Source organism: Prionailurus viverrinus, chromosome B2 (assembly GCF_022837055.1).
Source record: "Prionailurus viverrinus isolate Anna chromosome B2, UM_Priviv_1.0, whole genome shotgun sequence".
In the NCBI taxonomy this organism is placed as follows: Eukaryota; Metazoa; Chordata; class Mammalia; order Carnivora; family Felidae; genus Prionailurus; species Prionailurus viverrinus.
This window is the reverse complement of record NC_062565.1, coordinates 21,714,640-21,734,256: the sequence shown is the minus strand read 5'-3', so window position 1 is coordinate 21,734,256 and position 19,617 is coordinate 21,714,640. Positions and strand designations below refer to the sequence as shown.

Below are 19,617 nucleotides of genomic sequence, written 5' to 3'. Positions count from 1 at the left end.
GAACCCAATTAAGAAGGCCTTCTCCCAGCTCCCCGGACTGCTCCAAAACTCTGATCCCATGGGTGGCTGGTATTTGCATATTAGCAAACATCCTGAGAGCTCCAATCTGTGTGGACCCCAGAGACCCCCGGTCTGAGAGAGGCCACCCTCTGTAATGTCTATTTCATTATTTCCCATCACACTGCTGTTTCCTGAGTCTGCCCCAGGTTCCTGGAGATCAATTCAATTTCTTCTCTTTCTCCCCAGCACCGTCTTCTTCATTTCCATTTCTGGAAATCCAATCAGCCCGCCAATTCACAGGCTATATTTTGAGAGTTACATTAAGTATTTATCTGCAGGAATTCAGAAATAAGTTGGTAGGGACAAAAACTTAAACTTTCTTTCCTTTCTGATTGTCAGAAGTTATGTATCTCTTGGAGGGAAGCTGAGCAGCCAAGACCAAAAGGTCTTACAGGAGAAATAAACTTGGAAGCAAATCATTTCACCTTTTGGGCCCCAATTCCTCATCAGTGACTTAATATTGGCATTGTTTGCTGCAGTAGCCACTAGCCACATGTGGCTATTGAACACCAGAAATGTGGCCAGTCCAGAGTGAGATGTGGGCTTTGTTTTTAACTTTTGTTTATTTTTGAGAGACAAAGAGACAGAGAATGAGCAGGGGAGTGGCAGACAGAGAGGGAGACACAGAATCTGAAGGAGGCTTCAGGCTCTGAGCTGTCAGCACAGAGCCCAATGTGGGGCTTGAACCCACGAACCATGAGGTCATGACCTGAGCTAAAGTCGGACACTTAATCAACTGAGCCACCAAAGCACCCCTGGAATGAGATGTGTTTTATGTGTGGAATACACACTAAATTTGAAGACTGTGTAAAAAAAAAAAAAAAAAGTATGAAAAAAGGAATTCTAAATATCTCATTAATACTTTTTATATTGGTTACATATTGAAATTACATGTTTAAGATGTGGGTTAAAATATATATACATTACTAAATTAGTTTCATTTGCTTCTTTTTCCTTTTTGTCAAATGTGGCTACTAGAAAATTTTGAATTATGTATGTGGCTCACGTTATATTTCTATTAGACGGTGCTGACCTAAAGCTATCCAATATGATCACCACTTGTCACATGTCTGTATTTAAATCATTTACATTTAAATTAAATTAAAAATTCAGGTCATCAGTCACACTAGCCACATTTAGCTAGAGACCACCATATTTGATGATGCATATGTAGAACATTCCCGTCTTTGCAGAACATCATTAGACATCACTGATCTAGTAGTTTCTACATTGCTTTAATTTTTTTTAACAGTCTATCCTGAATTCAAGTGTGTGAATTTGTGTTGGAAATTTCACTCTCTAGCCCAAGACGTAAGCCCAACCAAGTACCTTCTCTTTTGCTGAAATCTTGGGTTATGCTGGTGTCATGGTTCTGAAGGGCCCTTTGTCGGGGACCCAAATCCAAACAAGCCATCACTCTTGACCCCTTCTCAAGTTGATCACCTGGAGCCTCTTTTCTTTATCCAAGACCACTGTGTAAGTTTCCTACTACTGTAACAAATGACCACAAATTTAGTAACTTACAACACAAATTTATTCTCTTACACTACTGGATGTCAGAAGCCTAAACTCAAAGTGTCAGTAGGGCCATGTTTCTTCTGGAGGCTTTAGGGGAGAATTCATTTCCTTGACTTTTTCAGTTTCTAGAGGATGCTGGCATTCCTTGGCATTTATCCATCCTTGTGATCTCACTGAACTCATCCAGGTAATCCAGGTTAATCTCCCCATTTCAAAATCCCTAATGTAATTGCATCTAGAAAGTCCCTTTTGCCCTGGAAGGTAACATACATATTCTGGGGATTAGGATAGGGACATCTTGAGAGTAGGCACTCCTAGCCTGCACAACTCCCAAGTGGAAAACCAATCCATCCTGTCTGACCTCTGCATACCATGTGAAAAGGTCAAATAATTGGGGTGCCTGGGAGGCTCAGGTGGTTGAGTGTCCGGCTTGGCTCAGGTTATGATCTCACGGTTTGTGAGTTGGAGCCCTGCCCTGGGCTCACTGCTGTCAGCACAGAGCCTACTTTGGATCCTCTGCCTCCCTCTCTCTCTCTGCCCCTCCCCTGCTCATTCTCTCTCTCTCTCTCTCTCTCTCTCTCTCTCTCTCTCTCTCAAAAATAAATAAACATTTAAAAGAAAACCTTACTTCTTATTTTTTAAAAAAAGCCAAATAATTGTGTATAATCCAAGGAAAACTCAAACTCCATATGTTTTCAATGAAAATACCCTCACAGAAGTCAAACAGTTTGGAGACTTCACAGATGATACAGTCACTGATTTACCTGAGGAGAGATAACGAGTTTTTCTGTTAGGGGACCATATCATTGCTAAGAAAAGGTTTGCCTTGTTGGGCCATTATTGTCACCCTATCCAAGACCCCATAAAGCCCCCACCTGTCATTGGACCCTACTCACAACAGAAGCTATTTGGCTAGAAGTCAATTCCATGACCCATTTGCTGGAATCATTCTGGCAGAGGAAGAAGATAAGATGGCAATGAGACATTTATAAAAATGTATTATTAAGAGGAAGCCAGTGTGCTATTAGGAAAAAAAAAAGAATAGGGATAACAACAGGCACATCTCTGAATCACCAGAGAAGTGTAAATCACAGGACCATGAATAAGTAAACCTTGGAAGGCTTCTCACTTCATAGTTTTATAAGTGATCCATTGCAAGTACACAGTGAATGTTTTTAAGTTGTAAGTAATATTAAGTTTCTCTAGTGGAAAAGGCCAAAAGGAAGTTCTCATAAGCCCATTTGAAGGAACAGGTAAAGATATCAAAGTAGCATAAGCAAAGCTAAGATGTAGTAATCCAAACTCTAATCAGATACTTATGAGCTCCAACGTACAGCTGTTAATTCTGAAAAAAAAAAAAAAAACACAGTTATGATGCCCAGAGCTTTATGGGGTCTCAGACAGAGTGACAATAATGGGCCAAAGGGGCCAAATGACATGCTGGACATCTCAAGATATGTTTGGAAATAAAATTGAACATGTTCTAACTACTGAGCTCCTAGTAGCAACAGAAAAAATTCTCCCAATAAAAGGGTCATGTGATATGCCAGGGAATCCCAAAAGTTCGAATCAGTGAATGGAAGACACTTTGTTTATTACAATGCTCCATTGCTCAGCGACAGGAAGTGTCCCTGTGACTGAATGAAGAAACCAGAAGCCGAGAGGCTAGCTTTGCACCTCTCCCTCTCCTTCTCTGCTCCCTCTTCCCTGAGCTTGTCGGCTCCCTCACCTCCACACACCCAGGGAGGTCTTCACCTCCTTGTCCCTTTCTCCCAACTCCCGTCCTCTCCAAAGCACGAGGCTCTGAGCCGTCTCAGGGACAACCAAGGCATTCATTCTTCTTCCTGCTCTTTGGCGTAGAAGCCAGTCAGAAAGCAGCTTTCAGGGTGTTCACATTGTTCCTAGGCTGGGTGGCTCCAACATTAGACTCAGACCCAAATATATCAGCAGCCAGCTTTCTAGGACTAGCTTTTATGGGGCCTCAATAAAAGGTTCACCTTCTGCCAGGAAGCGTTCCTAGTTTGGGGTCCCCCCGCAAAGTCAGAGACAAGGACTTGGGGGTGAGTAGTTATGCCAGAGAGGAGAAAAAGCCAGGAAGGGATAAATGGGAAGCTGATTTCCAGTGTGAGAACTGGGGCTCACTCCCACTGGGATCCTTCGGGAACCGCAGTGTGCGTCTCAGAATTGCCCCTCTGAAAGTCAGGAGGCTGTGGAATACATCCCCAGATTCCAGTCCTTGTGGGTTGAAGGCCTGCAGAGGATAATGTCCCTGCACTTCCTGGTTGTCCTACATGGGCTGCTGTGCAGTGAGAAAGTGTAGAGAGGTATGAGCTCTTGACCTGGGATAATGTCAGAGGCATGGCTGATGCCACCAAGGCTGCCATGATTTCAAAACTGGCTAGGGGATGTGGCTGGGACACCAGAAGTATCTGCAGGTGGGGCCCAGCCCAGCCCCAGCCTGCACAGTCTGGCCCCGTGGGGCAGGAGCTGTGTTTCTGCTTCCAATCACCTACCCCCTCGGCCAGGGCTGCCTGTGCAACTGTACTCAGAGACTGAGATCACTTGTGAGGTGATACAGGCATGCTTACCTGGTGGCAAGCCCTCAGGAGGGACATAAGAACTGCAGAGGCTCTAGAGACTAATAGGTGAAATGGCCCAGGAGATGAAGAAGCTGACAAAGTACCACCACACACACACACACACACACACACACACTAAATAAATTAATTAATAATAATAATGATAATGATGATGACAGTAAATAAAAATTGGGCCTGGGCCTGGGCCTAGCCTGGGGCTATCTGCCCAAACTGTCTGGAATCCATCCTTTGAAACCTGGATGAAATCTCCAGGCTTTCAGGCCCTCAGGGAGTCTATCTGCAGCCACACTCAACCTGGAGGCAGGGGACCCTGTTCCAGGTCCCCACGCAGGCAAGTTCATTATCGATTTAAATGAATGCCCTAACCAGCAGCTGGTGCCCTGTGGGACCAAGAAACACGTTCCACACCCTGCAAGGTCAGAGACTGAAAAAAGCAGAGCTAAAACCAGGGAAGAGATGAGGACTGGTGCCTGGGCCTGTGCCACCTACAGACTTGGGCCTCTTTAAAGAAATGCCCAGAGGCAGAGAGAGGAAAGAACAATATATTTAGAGCTCACCAAAATGAAGTAATACACTCGCTCCCTCTCGCTCCTGAGACGAGGCTTTTGGTCTGGTTGGAATGTTCTCTTCACTGTGGGACCACTGCCCACAGGAGCCCTTGTATGGGGCCTTCCCAGGTCCTGAGGTGCTCCCACTCCTGGAGGACAGGGTGAGGGGTGTGCCCTCCTAGTTCAACACAACCCCCCAAAGATTCCCCCGACTGGGCCAGGCAGGTGAGAAAAGGCTCAAAGCTGAGCAAATAAATAAATGATCATTTTTTAAGTCTTTCTCAGAATATACTAATGGACCGACTTATCACAAATTATAACTCTAAGCAGTTTTACACTGTCGAGCACCCTAATAATGCTGAAATATTGATGACATTTTTGTAATAAATTTGGAAGACTGGAGGCAATTGCAAGAAGGCACTAGCAAGGGCCAGGAAACGGGGAGGACTCCTCCCACAGAACCCACGCCTGCAAGGAGCACTTCCAGGCCAGCACCCGCACTGGTGGCTGAGGACAAAAGACTATAGAGTGGGAGGCAGCCCTGAGCCCCTTGTCCATCTGATCCAAAACCCTTTGGGACCTTTTATTTCCACAATTTAAAAATCAATTTCCTTTCTGAAAAAGACACTCTGTGCCAACCACACAAAGATTTGGGTCAAAAACAAAGCCAATTCGCAGAAATGACTTCATGGGCTCAGAACCGGGGAGGTGGATTTCTTTAATCCACAGCACACTAAAAACTGATAAAGATTTCAAATGGAGGAAAGGAAGGAGTGGGTACAGATATACTGGGGCTCTTTTTATAGAACGGGAGTGTGAGAATGTTAATTAAAGGAATCTCAGAATCAGGGAGGATCTGAGAATGGAAGGGGCGAGAATTTAATTTTAGGTGTTGTTTCATTAGGTTAAAAAAAGAAGACAGTTTCATGAGCTACCTGCAGCCATGCTCCGGAACTTCATGGACACCCCAAAAAGCTCCAACTGAAACCGTAAAGTGTAAGAGACAGATTTAATGAAAACCCCCTTGGCCCAGTAAAGAACCCCTTTATTTGAAACATAAATTCACAAATCTTGGAGCATTAAATGAGCATAATAGAATGTTAGATGTCATTCTAATGTTAGTCTTCAAAGAGTTGTCCTCATGCATTTCTTTAAAACAAAGGCACCCACAGAATTTACTGGTTGTTAGCTCTGCCAAAGGTTCCAAAACCTAGGCCTGGTGTGTTCCTCAGCATCCAAGTGAGTTTTCATTACGTCACCCTTCTTCACATCCAGTGAATAATAATACAACTAATAACAGTAACAACAATAATAACTAGTGATTCTGCCCTTACTGGGAACCCCACTCTTCTCATCAAGTTTATACACAAGTTCTCTGGTCCTCTCAATGCCCTGCAGGAGAGTCAGTCCCATTTCTATCTTGCAAGTGAAGAAATTGAGTTCCAGAATGGATGTTCAGCTGAGGAATGGGAGAGCTGGGTCCTAAATCCAGGTCTGTCTGCTTCCAAGGTCAAGTAATTTGCACTATGCCACCTTAGAACAATCAGTAGAAGCACAAAGCAGGGGTAAAATGTTTCCAGGGGAACCCAACCAGACCAGACACAAACAGGCACACTCCCTCTCTCCATTCTTGGGCTCTGCTCCTGGGCTGCACTGCATTCCCATACCTTGATGGCCAGCATGAATGATTTTGACTGGTTCATGCCCACAGCATTCCCAGTCCTTGAATTGTGGGTAGCAGAAACAAAAGCAGACAACAAAAGCAAAGGGATTTTCTGAAAGGCTATCTAGGAGTCACAGACGCAGTAAGAAGGCTGCAACCCCAGGCAGACAGTGAATAGCTCTAGATACCAGTGAGTCGAAATCAACCATCTTTTGACAGAATAGATTGGTCCTGGGTCTCATTGTCTTCTTGCTCAGATTATTCTGGCTTGGGTAAAATAACATCCCCTGGGGAAGAGAGAATTTCCTAAAAAGGAACAGTGTACTGGTAGTTGGGCCACTGCATTGCACAACTCCAGGGGGCACCACTCACATAAATTATAATGTGAATGGTACGCCCTCAGGTTGTACAGTATGCCAGCACTACAATCCAATCCTAGGCAGCCCCCTCTGAGCTCTCTGCACTTGTGAGATACACCACCCACATATACCACTCACTCCTCACACAGTTAACATTCAGTGTAGCTAGTCATTGTATGTTTCTCAGTTGCACCGGAAGATTCTCAAGGATAAGATCCAGAAGTTCAATATCTCTATTTCCAAAATCATCTTGTACGGAAAAGTAGTTTCCAATTAAAGTTTTGCTTATATCCACAACCAAATATCAGTTTCCTTTCAAAAATAAATGGATCACTTCATTTAGTGCAATGAAATAGGAAGGCTGTCCATCTGGCAACCACCATGTTTGTGCGTTCTCCTTGTGAGGTACAAGAAATTGACCAAGGGAAGGAAGGATGGATGTGTTGGGGGCACGAGCATTTAACAGAAGCCAAAGTCTATGCAAAGAATGAGTCTCCTGGTAGAAGTTGAGGTTCAGATTGCCTGGAGAGGCCTTTTTCTTTAATTTTTTTTTTCAACGTTTATTTATTTTTGGGACAGAGAGAGACAGAGCATAAACGGGGGAGGGGCAGAGAGAGAGGGAGACACAGAATCGGAAACAGGCTCCAGGCTCTGAGCCATCAGCCCAGAGCCCGACGCGGGGCTCGAACTCACGGACCGCGAGATCGTGACCTGGCTGAAGTCGGACGCTTAACCGACTGTGCCACCCAGGCGCCCCGGAGAGGCCTTTTTCAAAAAGGATTACCCTCATGCCCCTGATATTATTCTGTGTGGGCAGCTGTTCACACACCAACCATGCTGCCCTTGACCCAAAACCTCATTTCATGGAGATTTTGTTCTGTCTCTAAATATTTACTGAGCAGTGGTTAGGCACCAGGGGATATGTGAGACAGAAGTCACTGTGCCATTAAAAGAGCTGAATACCTAATGCCATCAATAAGGGTCACCTGGGTGGCTCAGTCAGTTAGGTGTCTGACTTTGACTTCTATCATGATCTCATGGTTCATGAGTTCAAACCCTGCATGGGGTTCTCTGCTGTCAGCACTGAGCCAGTTTCAGATCCTCTGTCCCCCTTTCTCTCTCCCATCCCCCACACATTCTCTCTCTCTCTCAAAATAAATAAGTAAACTTTTAAAGAATATATTTAAAAAACACATAACGCCATCAATAAACTAATAAGCATTTTTTTTCTCCTCCATTCTCCTCTACCATCCCTCCACCCTCACCACCATATTGGCTGCTCTGCTGGCTCATTCCCTAATCCAGTCTCTCGTGTAAACAGCCCAGGTCCAGAGCCTTCCAGCAGGGAGAGGATTACAATAGCAGGAGCAAGAATGAAGTTGCTTGACAAACCCATGTCCTGGCTCTGTATCTGCTCATTCAACAACCTCTACAACAACCCTATATTGCACCCTGCTGTGTGTTAGATTCTGCAATGCACTGGGAGCTATGCAAATAAGAAGGCACAGGCTACTGCAGGAAACAGGCTGTAAACAAATGATTACAATTCTGGGTGGCCAATGATTCAAATGTTTCACATAATATTCTTGTCTCCTGTTGTATCTAGCACCTGGCACAGTGCCTGGCCTGTATTGGGCAGATGCCCTGTAGAGTGGATTGGTGAGTGAGTATATTAATGGCAAATACTTACTGACTGCTCCCCATGCACCAGATGCTATTAAAAGAGTTTTACTTGTATTAACTCATTTGATTCTCACAACAACTCTGAGGTGAATATTATTATAACCTGCCCATGTTTCCTGATGAGGACACTGAGGCCCAGAAAGATTAGGTGACTTGGCCAATTAGTAATAAGAAAAGACAAAATTCAAACCCAGCACAGACAATATGACCCCAGAGCCTGTGCTGTCAGGCACCGTTTATAATGTGTTAAGTGCATGGGGCTGGGGAGTCACAGAGGAGGCAGTCACAGCCCATCACCACCATAATGTCTCAGCTGATTCACCTCCACTACCATTTTCCAACTACCGTTTCCATCATTCCACCTCAACCTCTGACTCCCACGTCAATGCTGTGTGTTGTCATCATCAGAAAATGCACCACTTCTGAAATCTCATTGTGAAGCCTTCTGTCATCTGCCTTCACCATGTCCTTCCAGCTCACCCATTCTAGGACCTTGACAGCCATGATGGAAACTCCATTCAACCAACTCTACCACTGTTTCTACTATCAACCCCCACCTCCACCTCCATTTTCTTCCCTACCTTCCTTAGATTCCATGGTCTGTTATTATAAGCTTTCCCCAATCTATTCCCAACAGTGTTGACTTTCTCTCCTTACCATTCTTGCTCGGTAAAACTACCCAACCATCTACCCTCTCCATTATTGCATCAGAGCTACTGAATGTTGTCTCATTCCCTTCCCCCAGGGCTTAGCTCAAATATCATCTCCTTAGAGATAACCAGCCATCCAACCAAACTTGGCGTCTCCTAGTTTGTTATTTTAACAAATTACTTATTGAGTGCTTTCCAGACACCGGTATTAGAGCTTTATATTGATTAATCCTTTGATTCCTCAGAGCTCAGGGAAGTGGACACTGTTATTATCATTATTATACCCATTCTGAAAACAAGGAAACTGAGCCCAAAGAGATAATGACTGTCCAAGATGAAACAGTTATCACAGGTGGTCTCAGGATTTAACCCCAAGCAGCCCAGCTCCAGCCTGGCCTCCTAACCATCTCACCATCTGCCTCTCTTACACCACCTACATGTCTCCTTCTAGCACTTTCAACAATCCAGACACTGCCTTGTTTAGTTATTTACATGTTGTCGATGTTCTCCCTAGAATATGAGCAACTGTGTGAACAGAGACCTTCTTTCCCAATCTTAGATCCCTATTGAATAGCGAGCACAGATAATAGGAGCAAATCATTTTTGTTTAATATGACTGAGTAATATTTGTCTGTTTTGTATATGTTTCAGAGCAGATTTATTATGCTGGCCCCATCAATAATCCTGGATTTGAAATTCTCGAGGTAAGGTTTTGGTTTTCTACTCTGTTCTGTTACTTAATTATTGTATCGAGCAGTTTCTTGAGCTTAAACTTCAACAGTTTAAACATTTTCCACTGACCCCTACCAAGAAAACCGTTCTTCAGTAAAGCTGATACCTCATGATGGGTACTCACAAACGCTTAACACACTGGTTTTACCTTTTTCATTATAACATTTTATGTCTGTTGGACCCTCTGGGATCCCCTGGGCAGACAGCTCCCACGGAGAGGGAGGCCCTCATCCTGTCCTGCAGGATGGTTGGTATCTGAGGGTACTGCATGGGCTAGAGCTGCTGGGGCGTGAGCTGTCTGTGAGACTGGCTGTTCAGAGAGAGGAAGACACACACACACACACACACAAGCGTGAAGGGTAAAGGCCCCCAGGTACCAGCCTTACACTATTATTAGTGGGCTGTCACCAGGTGAATAAAATGCCCCCGCCCTGAGCATTCACCGGCAGGGCTCACAGCTAAGGGTCCAGTTTTCCACAAATTCCTTTCCGCAAAATAATGTGACCTTCTTAAATGGCTGAACTCAAGCAGCTCTGACATGAGCAATACATTTTCAATATGCTACTCCTGAGAGAATCTTATGGGACATCATAAAAGGAATCACAAGGTTGTAATAACTTTCTTTTTTTGTTTGTTTGTTTGTTTGTTTGTTTGTTTCAACTTTAACCTCTCTGCTTTCCAGATCCCAAAACCCATCTATGGCTCTGGGAAAGGGTTTCCTTCTGCGTAAAGAATCTGTTTAACTTTTCATTTATCTTGTGTGTGTTTCCTTTCTGTCCCAGGCTCTGGGTTCCTAAGGTGCAAGCCGTACTGTCTCTAGAACATTCTCTAGCTGTTGCTCCCACAGATGGGAAGTTTGCGGCTTCACCTTCCCCTCTGGGGTTCTCCAGAGTCTTCTCTGCTGGCCTTTCATTGAAATATTAGAGTCTTGCAAACTCTCTTCACTTCTAGGATGTGGAACCAAAATTCTCCCAGTTAGTTTTTTCTTTAAGTCTTTGTTACTTGAATTCTTTTTTCTTCCCCGATTTCCTCCTGAACCCCTCCCTTCCCCCTTCCCCTGGCAATTGGCTTAAAATTTGCAAACAATAGATTTTCATCTGGCATTACTGGCTTTTTAATTTTATATTATTTCAATTTATTTATTTATTTTGAGAGAAAGAGCGTGAGCAGGGGAGGGGCAGAGAGAGAGGGAGAGACAGAATCCCAAGCAGGCTCTGCATTGTCAGCACAAAACCCGATGCGGGGCTTGAACTCACGAAACGTGAGCCGAAATCAAGACTGGGACGCGTAATCAACTGAGCCATCCAGGTGCCCTGCATTATTGACTTTAAAAAAAAAAAAAAAGCAGCTCCCCTCGGAGTTGCTATGACCTGGAGGAGGGGAAAAGAACTTCCTAGAGACACAGAATCCTTTTGAAAGAAAAATCTGGCAGAGATGTAAAAAAGCTTTACTGCATTCCCCTAGGACACTTGGGTGAGCTCAGGATCTGCATTCCTCAACCAATAAGCGGTGCTCAGGCATGTCACCCGGTGTGAGGACAAAGCCAGGCTCAGGTGTCCTGGCCATGGGCATGGCTGCTTAAGCATCTACTGGTCCTCTTTGGCTGGTCCTCCCACCTCTTCCTCATCTTTGGGGCCTAGGAAGCAGAAGCCTGGCCAGCCCTGACTGTGCCCCAGCCTGCTGACACCTGGCCAGAATCAACAGGGGACATCACCCAAGTGGGACACATGCAACCTGTCACGTATGCAGCAGAGGCAGCTGGAGGCCTTAATCTCAACATGAGCTCCCACACTGGCGGGGGACCAGCTGCAGCCAGCCCAGGCTTCCTTGGCAGCCAGCCAGCCAGCAAGGCTCAGAGACTTTGCTTCCTAATATGGGACAGAGACAGTGTGAAGCCTTCTGGTTTTAAAAGACCTGCCCCGGATCCCCTCCTCCCACCAAATCCCCCAGAGATGGGCCTCTGTGCTAATTCTATCCCTGTTCAGCTGAAAACTTTTCCACTCAGCAGTCAATCTGCAGTGTCTTGGTATTATTTGCTTTTCAACACAGCCAGTCCCTTGGCCCAGACTGAGGTCCTGCCTGGAACCCTGCATCCCCAGGACTGCTGTTTTCTGAATTAGAATTTAGAGGCCTTTTGGGGTTCCAAAGTACGTGGACAGCTTACAGGGATGGTATAATTTGCATAAGTGCTAAGGATATAACTATAAATTCCTGACTCGCAAATTTAGTGCTCTCCTCAACAGCACAGAGGCTGCTGCTCTCTGTCCCTTGTCCCTCCCTACTCTGCCCCTCCTGTCCTCCTAGCATGTCCCTCCACCTGCCTGAGGATGAGCACAGTTACCTAAATACCCTTACTCCTAAACCAGAGTATGCATATCCTGGAGGTATGTATGCACGTATGTAATGTAAGCAGTAATTCATCATCTAGAACCTTCCTGCAAATACATCTTTTCTTAGGCCTATAAAGCAATAATGAAAAATTCATTTGGTTTTCAATAATTATGTAGGGTGTGTACCTGAAGGCACAGGGACTCTAAAAGAAAAGTGGACAGGAATGATGGCAATGATGGTGGCACAAACAGATGCAGGTTCCCATTGCTCTTTATTCAGAATTAATTCTCTAACTTTTACATTGCTTTGGTGAAATTCCTAAACTGCTTCTGAAATCACAGCTGCTCCTGTTTGGGTGATCAGCCTCAGGGAGCCCCGCTGTCGCTGTTGCAGGATCCTCCAGCTGAATGGTGCCGTAAGCAGCCGTCCCCCCTCAGCCACCATCCAGTGCACAGCCTGGCTCTGCCCAACGCACTTTTCATTGTTGGGGAACCCGCTTGCTCCTGGACCTTTGCTCATTGCTAGAGAGTTGTTTTCTTTTCTTTTCTTTTCTTTTCTTTTCTTTTCTTTTCTTTTTTTCTTTTCTTTTCTTTTTATTTTTTTAATGTTTATTTATTTTTGAGAGAGAGAGAGAGAGAGAGAGAATGAGCGGGGGAGGGGCAGAGACAGAAGGAGACAAGAGCATCTGAAGCAGGCTGTGCTCTGACAGCCTAACTTGGAGCTGGAACTCACGAACCCTGATATCATGAACTGAGCCGAAGTCAGACGTTTAACTGAATGAGCTACCCAGGCGCCCCAAAAGTTGTTCTTTTCTAACAAAAACTACCTCTCATGCAAACTCCATCCAGTGTTCTGATTTCTTCCTTCCCTCTGGCTTCTACAGATTAAACCCCTTTCCTTCTCTGGATGACAGGCACTTCAAAGATGTGCCAGGAATTTCTTGAGATCCTTCCCTCTTGGGCCCTTTGCCCTGCTTCCCACTAAGTCGTGCCACCCAGAGTGTCTCTTCTCCAGATGGGTGAGTCTGCAGACCTGCCACCACCGTGTGGCCTCTGGGGGCTTGGGGCGGGGCTTAGCCGCTGAGCAAACACATGGGTTTTTCTGCGATTCCATATATAGCCCAGCTGCTAACCACAGACGAAGGGAGTCCTCTGTGGAGTGTCGTTGCCAGAAAGGAACCCTAAAAGGTGGTAGTACTTTTTCTGATAGAGCACTGTGATTTCGTGCGGGTGAATCTTGTGCCTGGAGGTCTTCTCTGTCTTCCCTGGATCTTCCAATTGCTCAGGCCAGAGTCTTCAGAATCACCCACAGCTCCTCTCTTTCTCTGCCACCCACATGGGTTTCCTCAGTAAATCATATGAGCTCTTCTTTCAAAATCTATGCAGAATCCAATCTCTCTTCTCACCTCCCCCATCCACTACAGGCCCAAGTGGTCTCCTACCTGGTCTTAACTGCTTATACTCTCTGTCCCTACAGTCTTTTCTCAGAGGGCAGCCGGAAGGATCTTCTTAACATGTATACATGATCAGGCCACTCCTCTGGGGAGGAGGCTCTCATGACCTGCGACCCTTTCCAAGTGGAAGCCAGTGTCTCCCCACCATGACCTGTGAGGCCATCCCCGATTCATGTCCTTCCCCCACTTCCTGTGGTTCTGTCTCCCTACAGCCCCTTGGGCTTCCTCGCAGTTTCTCGAATGTGGGGCCCAGCCCTCAAAGCAGCTCCCCATCTACTTCAGGTCTTTGCCCAAAGGTCACCTTTGCAGCAAGGCCTGCCTTGACCACCCTACTTAAAACTGCCAACGGCAGTTGTGCCAACGGCACAAGCCCAGCCCCACCTGGCCTGGCCCGGCCCTGCTGTCCATCCCCTTCCCCACCTGCATTCTCTCTGTGGCATCAGCACACACAATGCATGCACAGTGAAGTATCTCATGCATTGTCTGCCTGTCCTGGTGAGGCCCATAAGCTCCACAACGTGAGTTCGGTTTCCTTGGTTCTACTTCATCCCCAGCGTCTAACACACTGCCTGCATGTAGAGGGTGCTCAGTGACTACCTGTCGAATGATTGACTGATTGCTCTGGGAGTCACACACGTCGTGCTTTCCCTGTGTCCCTTCCAGGGAGAATACCAGGTCTTGCTGGAACTGTATAATGAGAAGCGCTCCACCGTGGCCTGCGCCAATGCTACGGTCATTTGCTCCTGAGAAGCTAAGACGCGGAGCACGCTCTGTCTCGTGGGAACTGCAGGCTGCCCACACTGAACCTGCTCTGGAAGAAACACCAGTCGACGACAGAGAGGCTCACCAGAGGTGCAGGTGCAGATTTTAGCCCCGGGGGCCAGACGTCCCCAGACTCCACAGGTGTACGTGCCTCTAAAGGAGCCTCCTGATGGTCGCCAGCCCGTGGGTCCACCCTCCTCCAAACGGCCAGGCTCTCCTGCTTCTCAGCTCCTCGGGAGCACTTCTTCAGTTACCCAGAATAAAGAAATCTGGCCCACAGTCGCTCCTGATGGTCTGTTCAAAGGATCTTAGTGCCATACTTGAGTTACAATGTAATTTCCTCCAGACAGGGTGCCAGGTGCTGGCGCAGCGTAAGTAGTTCTGAGATTCAGGAAGCTGACATCCTGAGGATATTGGGAAAATATGCCCTTTCTCCTCCTCCTTCTCCCAGGCAAGTCCCAGGCCCTTTGGCCGCAAGGGCCAAGGAGCCGATGAAACCCTACAGAGTGACATCAAAGTCCCACCTACCAAACCTCATTACATCTTCACCCCAAAAGCCTTGGCTACCCCTGGCCTCAGCACACCATGGCTCTCAGTAATGCATTCATTCATTCTCCATGTGTAACTACTGAACACTTAAGTACCAGGCCCTGTGCTCAGCACTTAGGATTCTCTAGGGAGCAAAACAGACACTGTCCCTGCCTCGTCAAGTGTGCGGTCCCTTGAAATATTAAAAAGTCATGTTGATCGGTGTGGACACATCCATTCACGCACAGAAACATCTCCTTCAATGCCCCCTGCAAAGGAGCCGGTTGCTGTCTGCTGTTAGAGACGTTTTGGCAGCCCTGTCTTTTTCTGTCCCAGGATGTGCAGAATTGCACGGTGGGCTCCACATCCCTGACACCATCCTGTGCCCTCCTCCCCTACCCCAATCCTTCCAGTGTCCCTCAGCCCAGCATCTGGCCCTCTTGCTCCTACTGGGGAACTGGCATAGGGTGACTGGGTTGACTTTGTAGGTCTTTGATATCCACACAAATGCCACTATGTTAGAGATTAAGACAGGAAAACTACAGAGTTTAAAAATGTTCATTGCTATTAATTACCATCCGCACATAATTAAACTACCCAGAATAGCAGGCTGTAAATGCCTGGGGAATTAAAACTTTAAAACCAGCATCTGAGGTTTTTTTGGCTATGGAGAAACAAAATTATAGCAGTGTCCTCACCTACACCCATAAATGCTCGGGAGAAAAGACATACTGTGGTTATGCCCCGCTGGGGAGCAAACCTCTAAATCCACACACGGGGGTGATCCTGTTATGTACACAGATGGCATTCCCTCAAGAGAGACATGCCCCTGTTTCCTTTCCCATAACACACAGTAAAAGTTGCGTGGAGATTCTGGGCATTCACACGTTCCAACAGCTCAGGACAGTGGTCACAGCCTTCCAGAGGCAGGGACAAGTAGAAACAATCTCACTTCTTACTTTTCTGCAATTTCCCTTCCTATTCTTTTGTCCTCTTAAAATTCATTGACAATGCGTGTGTACGTGCACGCACGCACCTGCGTGTGAGCATGAGACAGAGAGAGAGAGAAAGAGAGAGAGGTTCAGATCTCTGGGTTTGGCTTAAACAGGGGTTTCCGTGTACGGGGCTGGCCCTAGCCATGACTGAGTACACATGAATACACAGAGGCTGAACTAAAGGATTGACTTGAGAGGAAACCAAAATGTTTCTGTGTCCTGTCACGGGCCTTAAATTTCACCATGAGTTTCATTCCTGCAAGCTGAGAAAGTTTTTCACTGGTTCCACGTCTCCTATTAAAACACAAACTGGGGCCGCCTGGGTGGCTCAAATCAGTTAAGCATCCAACTTCGGCTCAGGTCATGATCTCGCAGTTTGTGAATTTGAGCCCCACGTTGGGCTCTGTGCTGACAGAGTAGAACCTGCTTGGGATTCTCTGTCTTTCCTTCTCTCTCTGCCCCTCCCCGCCCTCTCTCTCTCTCAAAAATAAATAAGTAAATGAACATTTAAAAAAATAGTAAAATAAAACACAAACCATCTTGGTCAGAGAAATGCCAGAATAATTATCACTATTAAACACTCTGGCAGAAAATTAATAACTAAGATGAAGTTTGGAACTGCCCCTGCAGGAAGCAAGAGTTATTCAGGGAGGGGGCTGGGCAATGCCAAGGCAAGCTCTCTTGGGGTAACCCCCCCACGTGTGGGGAGGGGGGTACACTGACAAAGAACTTAAGTTGTGTCTCATCTTCTCACAGTTTGCTGCTGTTTCAAAATCACTATAAAACATCCTAAATAAACTTCTCAATAAAATTCCCTGAAAAAAAAAATCAGTTTGATTCAAGATGATGCTATGTTTCCAAAGAACTCTTGTGGAAACAAGACAGTTCCAGGCATTTTGGTGCCCACAGGCCTCTCCTTATATTTTAAATCTCTGTGTTTACATATACAGTTAACCCTTGAACAACACAAGGATTAGAGGCACCAACCCCTCATGCAAGTAAAAACCCACATATAACTTTTGACTCTCCAAAAACTCAACTACGAAGAGCCTACTGTTGATAGGAAGCCTTACCAATCACACAATAAGTTAATACATATTTTGTATGTTATATGTATTAAATGTTGTATTCATACAACAGAGTAAGCTAGAGAAAAGAAAATGTTAAGAAAACATAAGGAAAAGAAAATACACTTACAATACTGCACTCTATTGAAAAAAAATCAGCAAAGACATGGGCACTGGCAGTTCAAACCCATGTTCCATTTTCAATTACACATATGCATGCTGTTCCAGGGTGTGTATCTATATATTTGGTGGGAAGGGCCCAAGGCCAGCACTCAAGCACAAAGCTGAAGATCCATTTGGGCAGTGTGACCAGGTCACTTAGAATGTTTCAGCATAAGGAACAGAGACTCAACTCAGTCTTAGACATACAGGGGCCTCCTTGGCCCCTTGATTGCTGAGCCCCCACGTGTTTCTGGCACCAGCTTTGGTTTGCCACAGACACTAACACTTCTCATGGTGCTTCACCTCTATTTCTCCATGGTTCTTGCACCTCTGGCCCTCTGAATACTGCTTTCACTCTCAGTCTTTCCTATAACAGCAAATAGTTTCACACCCTGTCCAGTGTACAAAAGGAGAGAGACACCCTTCTCCCAAAGCCCTGCATTCCTTCTACGTGCAAAGGCTTGGGTCACATGACCTCTCCGGGCCCTTTGCTTTGGCCCTGCACTGATTGGCTTAACCTAGGTCATGTGACCCAGTACTGCGCGGGATCAGCCTTAACCCGGCTGGAACCACACTTGTCCCTAAGTGTAAACTGGGGGAGTTGGAGAGGGGTAAAAGGAGAAACGGGGGAAAGATGCCAGGAGGCCCTAGCATGTCTGGAATTAGATCAGCACTGCAGTCCTAACCCTCCCCTAGCTGCTAACCGAGTGAGCGACTTAATTCTCTAAGCTTGGCTTGCTCACCTGCAAGTGTCAGCGGTGACACCTGCCTTATAGAAGTACTGAGACTTAAGAATGCATGGCAGACACTTAGAACAGAGCTTGGCAGGTGACTCAATAAAAGGGAGTTATTATGCCGAGGTGGTGCCTAGTCCCTTTGGGCTGCTGTGACAAGAGTCCCTTAACCCGAATGTTTTGTAAACAATAGACATTTATTTCTTACAGAATTTTGGAGATTGGGAAGCCCAAGATCAAGGTGCTGGAAGATTCAGTGTGTGATGAGATGCTGTTTCCCGGTTTATAGGAGCTGTGTTCTTGAACATGGAGGAAGTGCAAGGCAGCTCTCTGGGACTTTTTTCTTAAGGGCACTAAGCCTATTCATGAGGGCTAGACCCTCATCACCTAATCTCCTCCCAAAGGCCCCACCTCCAGATACCATCTCCTTGGGAGTTAGGATTTCAACATGTGACTTAGGAAGGACACAAACCATTTGTCAATAAGAGGTAAGAAGGAGCTAAAGCCCCTTTCCCTAATTTACTTCTCCTGTCCCTCCTACATGATTGAGGCAGTCTTCCAGCCCTGCCCTTGCCCATAAGCCCACATTCCTTTTTAAGTATTCAGATGATTCCTTGGCATCTAGATTTCTTTCTTCTAAGTGCAGCTAGTTTTATCAGACCTGGGATGGGGCATGTCCACTGAGCCTCGTCCTGGAACCGTGAACTCCTAAGAGGATTGAAGAGAAATATCCAGGTCCAAATTTCCCCCAAACAAAAACATTCTTTTTTTTTTTTACATTTATTTACTTTTGAGAGACAGAGAGAGACAGAGCATAAGTGGGGGAGGGGCAGAGAGAGAGGGAGACACAGAATCCAGAATCTGAAGCAGGTTCCAGGCTCCAAGCTGTCAGCACAGAGCCTGACGTGGGACTTGAACCCACAAATTGTGAGATGGTGACCTGAATCTAAATCGGAAGCTTAAAGGACTGAGCCACCCAGGCGCCCCTTCCCTAAACAGAAACATTCTAACCAGGCCAAACAGGCCCAGGAAAGAAAATGTGCATAATTCTTAATTAAATATGTTTCTTGTAAAAGGAAAAAAGCAAAGAAAAGATACACATGCAAAAAGGAGGAACTAAATGTAACATCTGCACATTTAACAATTACGTCTGCCTTGAGCGAAAATAACCCAAAATAGCTAGCAAGAGAAGGGAAAGGGCCACATCCTGATTTTAACCCGAATTGTGAGGGAGGCAGTTTGTCGGGTCTCAGCAGTTCAAGTTCAGATTTGAATCAGCTGCATTTTTTTTGTCAGTCAGCAAAACAAGTTCCTCTAATTTCCTGATCATTTTCTCTGGCAGGCAGGGGCTCCAGGAGAATTGGGAAAGAGCTAGTTTACATCCAGTTTGTAAATAACTTCAGTGGCTCCATTTGGAACTGAAGGCTTCAGCTACCTTCAGATGCACCAAACTGAACTTTCTTCCCCCCCACCCCTCGCCTCCTCTCACCCAGCTTTCCTTTAAAATGTGTGACAAAACCAAATTCTTTCCCCCAGTATCTTGGTCTCCTCACTCCTGTGGAAAAGAATTTATGCATGGATGTTATTTCAGCTGAAAACAATGATTTCTTCCCTTAGCTGATATTTTTATGGATTCCCTGAAACCCAAGCAAGGTCTAGAAAAAAAGAAAACATCCATGCGGCAGAAGGCTGTACCATTTTATTGTGGCTTTCCCTTCTTCTCTTCAGAAATGGAAGAGAATTTGAGAAGGGGCCAGAGAATATTATAGAAA

At 45.8% G+C, this 19,617-nt stretch overlaps 1 protein-coding gene across 3 annotated transcripts in view; it reads left to right on the top strand.

Annotated features, from left to right (window-relative positions):
• The window catches only part of LY86 (lymphocyte antigen 86), a 61,525-nt gene extending 46,887 nt beyond the window's left edge, over positions 1 to 14,638 (top strand). The window contains exons 4-7 of one of the 3 annotated variants that reach the window (XR_007152484.1): positions 1,701 to 1,765; positions 5,631 to 5,722; positions 9,733 to 9,785; positions 14,261 to 14,303. Coding sequence is in view for 2 of the 3 variants with exons in the window: in XM_047860602.1 (XP_047716558.1) it covers positions 1,701 to 1,765; positions 9,733 to 9,785; positions 14,261 to 14,468 (326 nt within the window). In the remaining variant the exon portion in view is untranslated. Of the gene's footprint in view, positions 1 to 1,700; positions 1,766 to 5,630; positions 5,723 to 9,732; positions 9,786 to 14,260 lie in introns of all 3 variants that reach the window. The other 2 variants (XM_047860602.1, XM_047860603.1) reach the window with 2 other exon arrangements.
• The last annotated feature ends 4,979 nt before the right edge of the window (positions 14,639 to 19,617 follow it).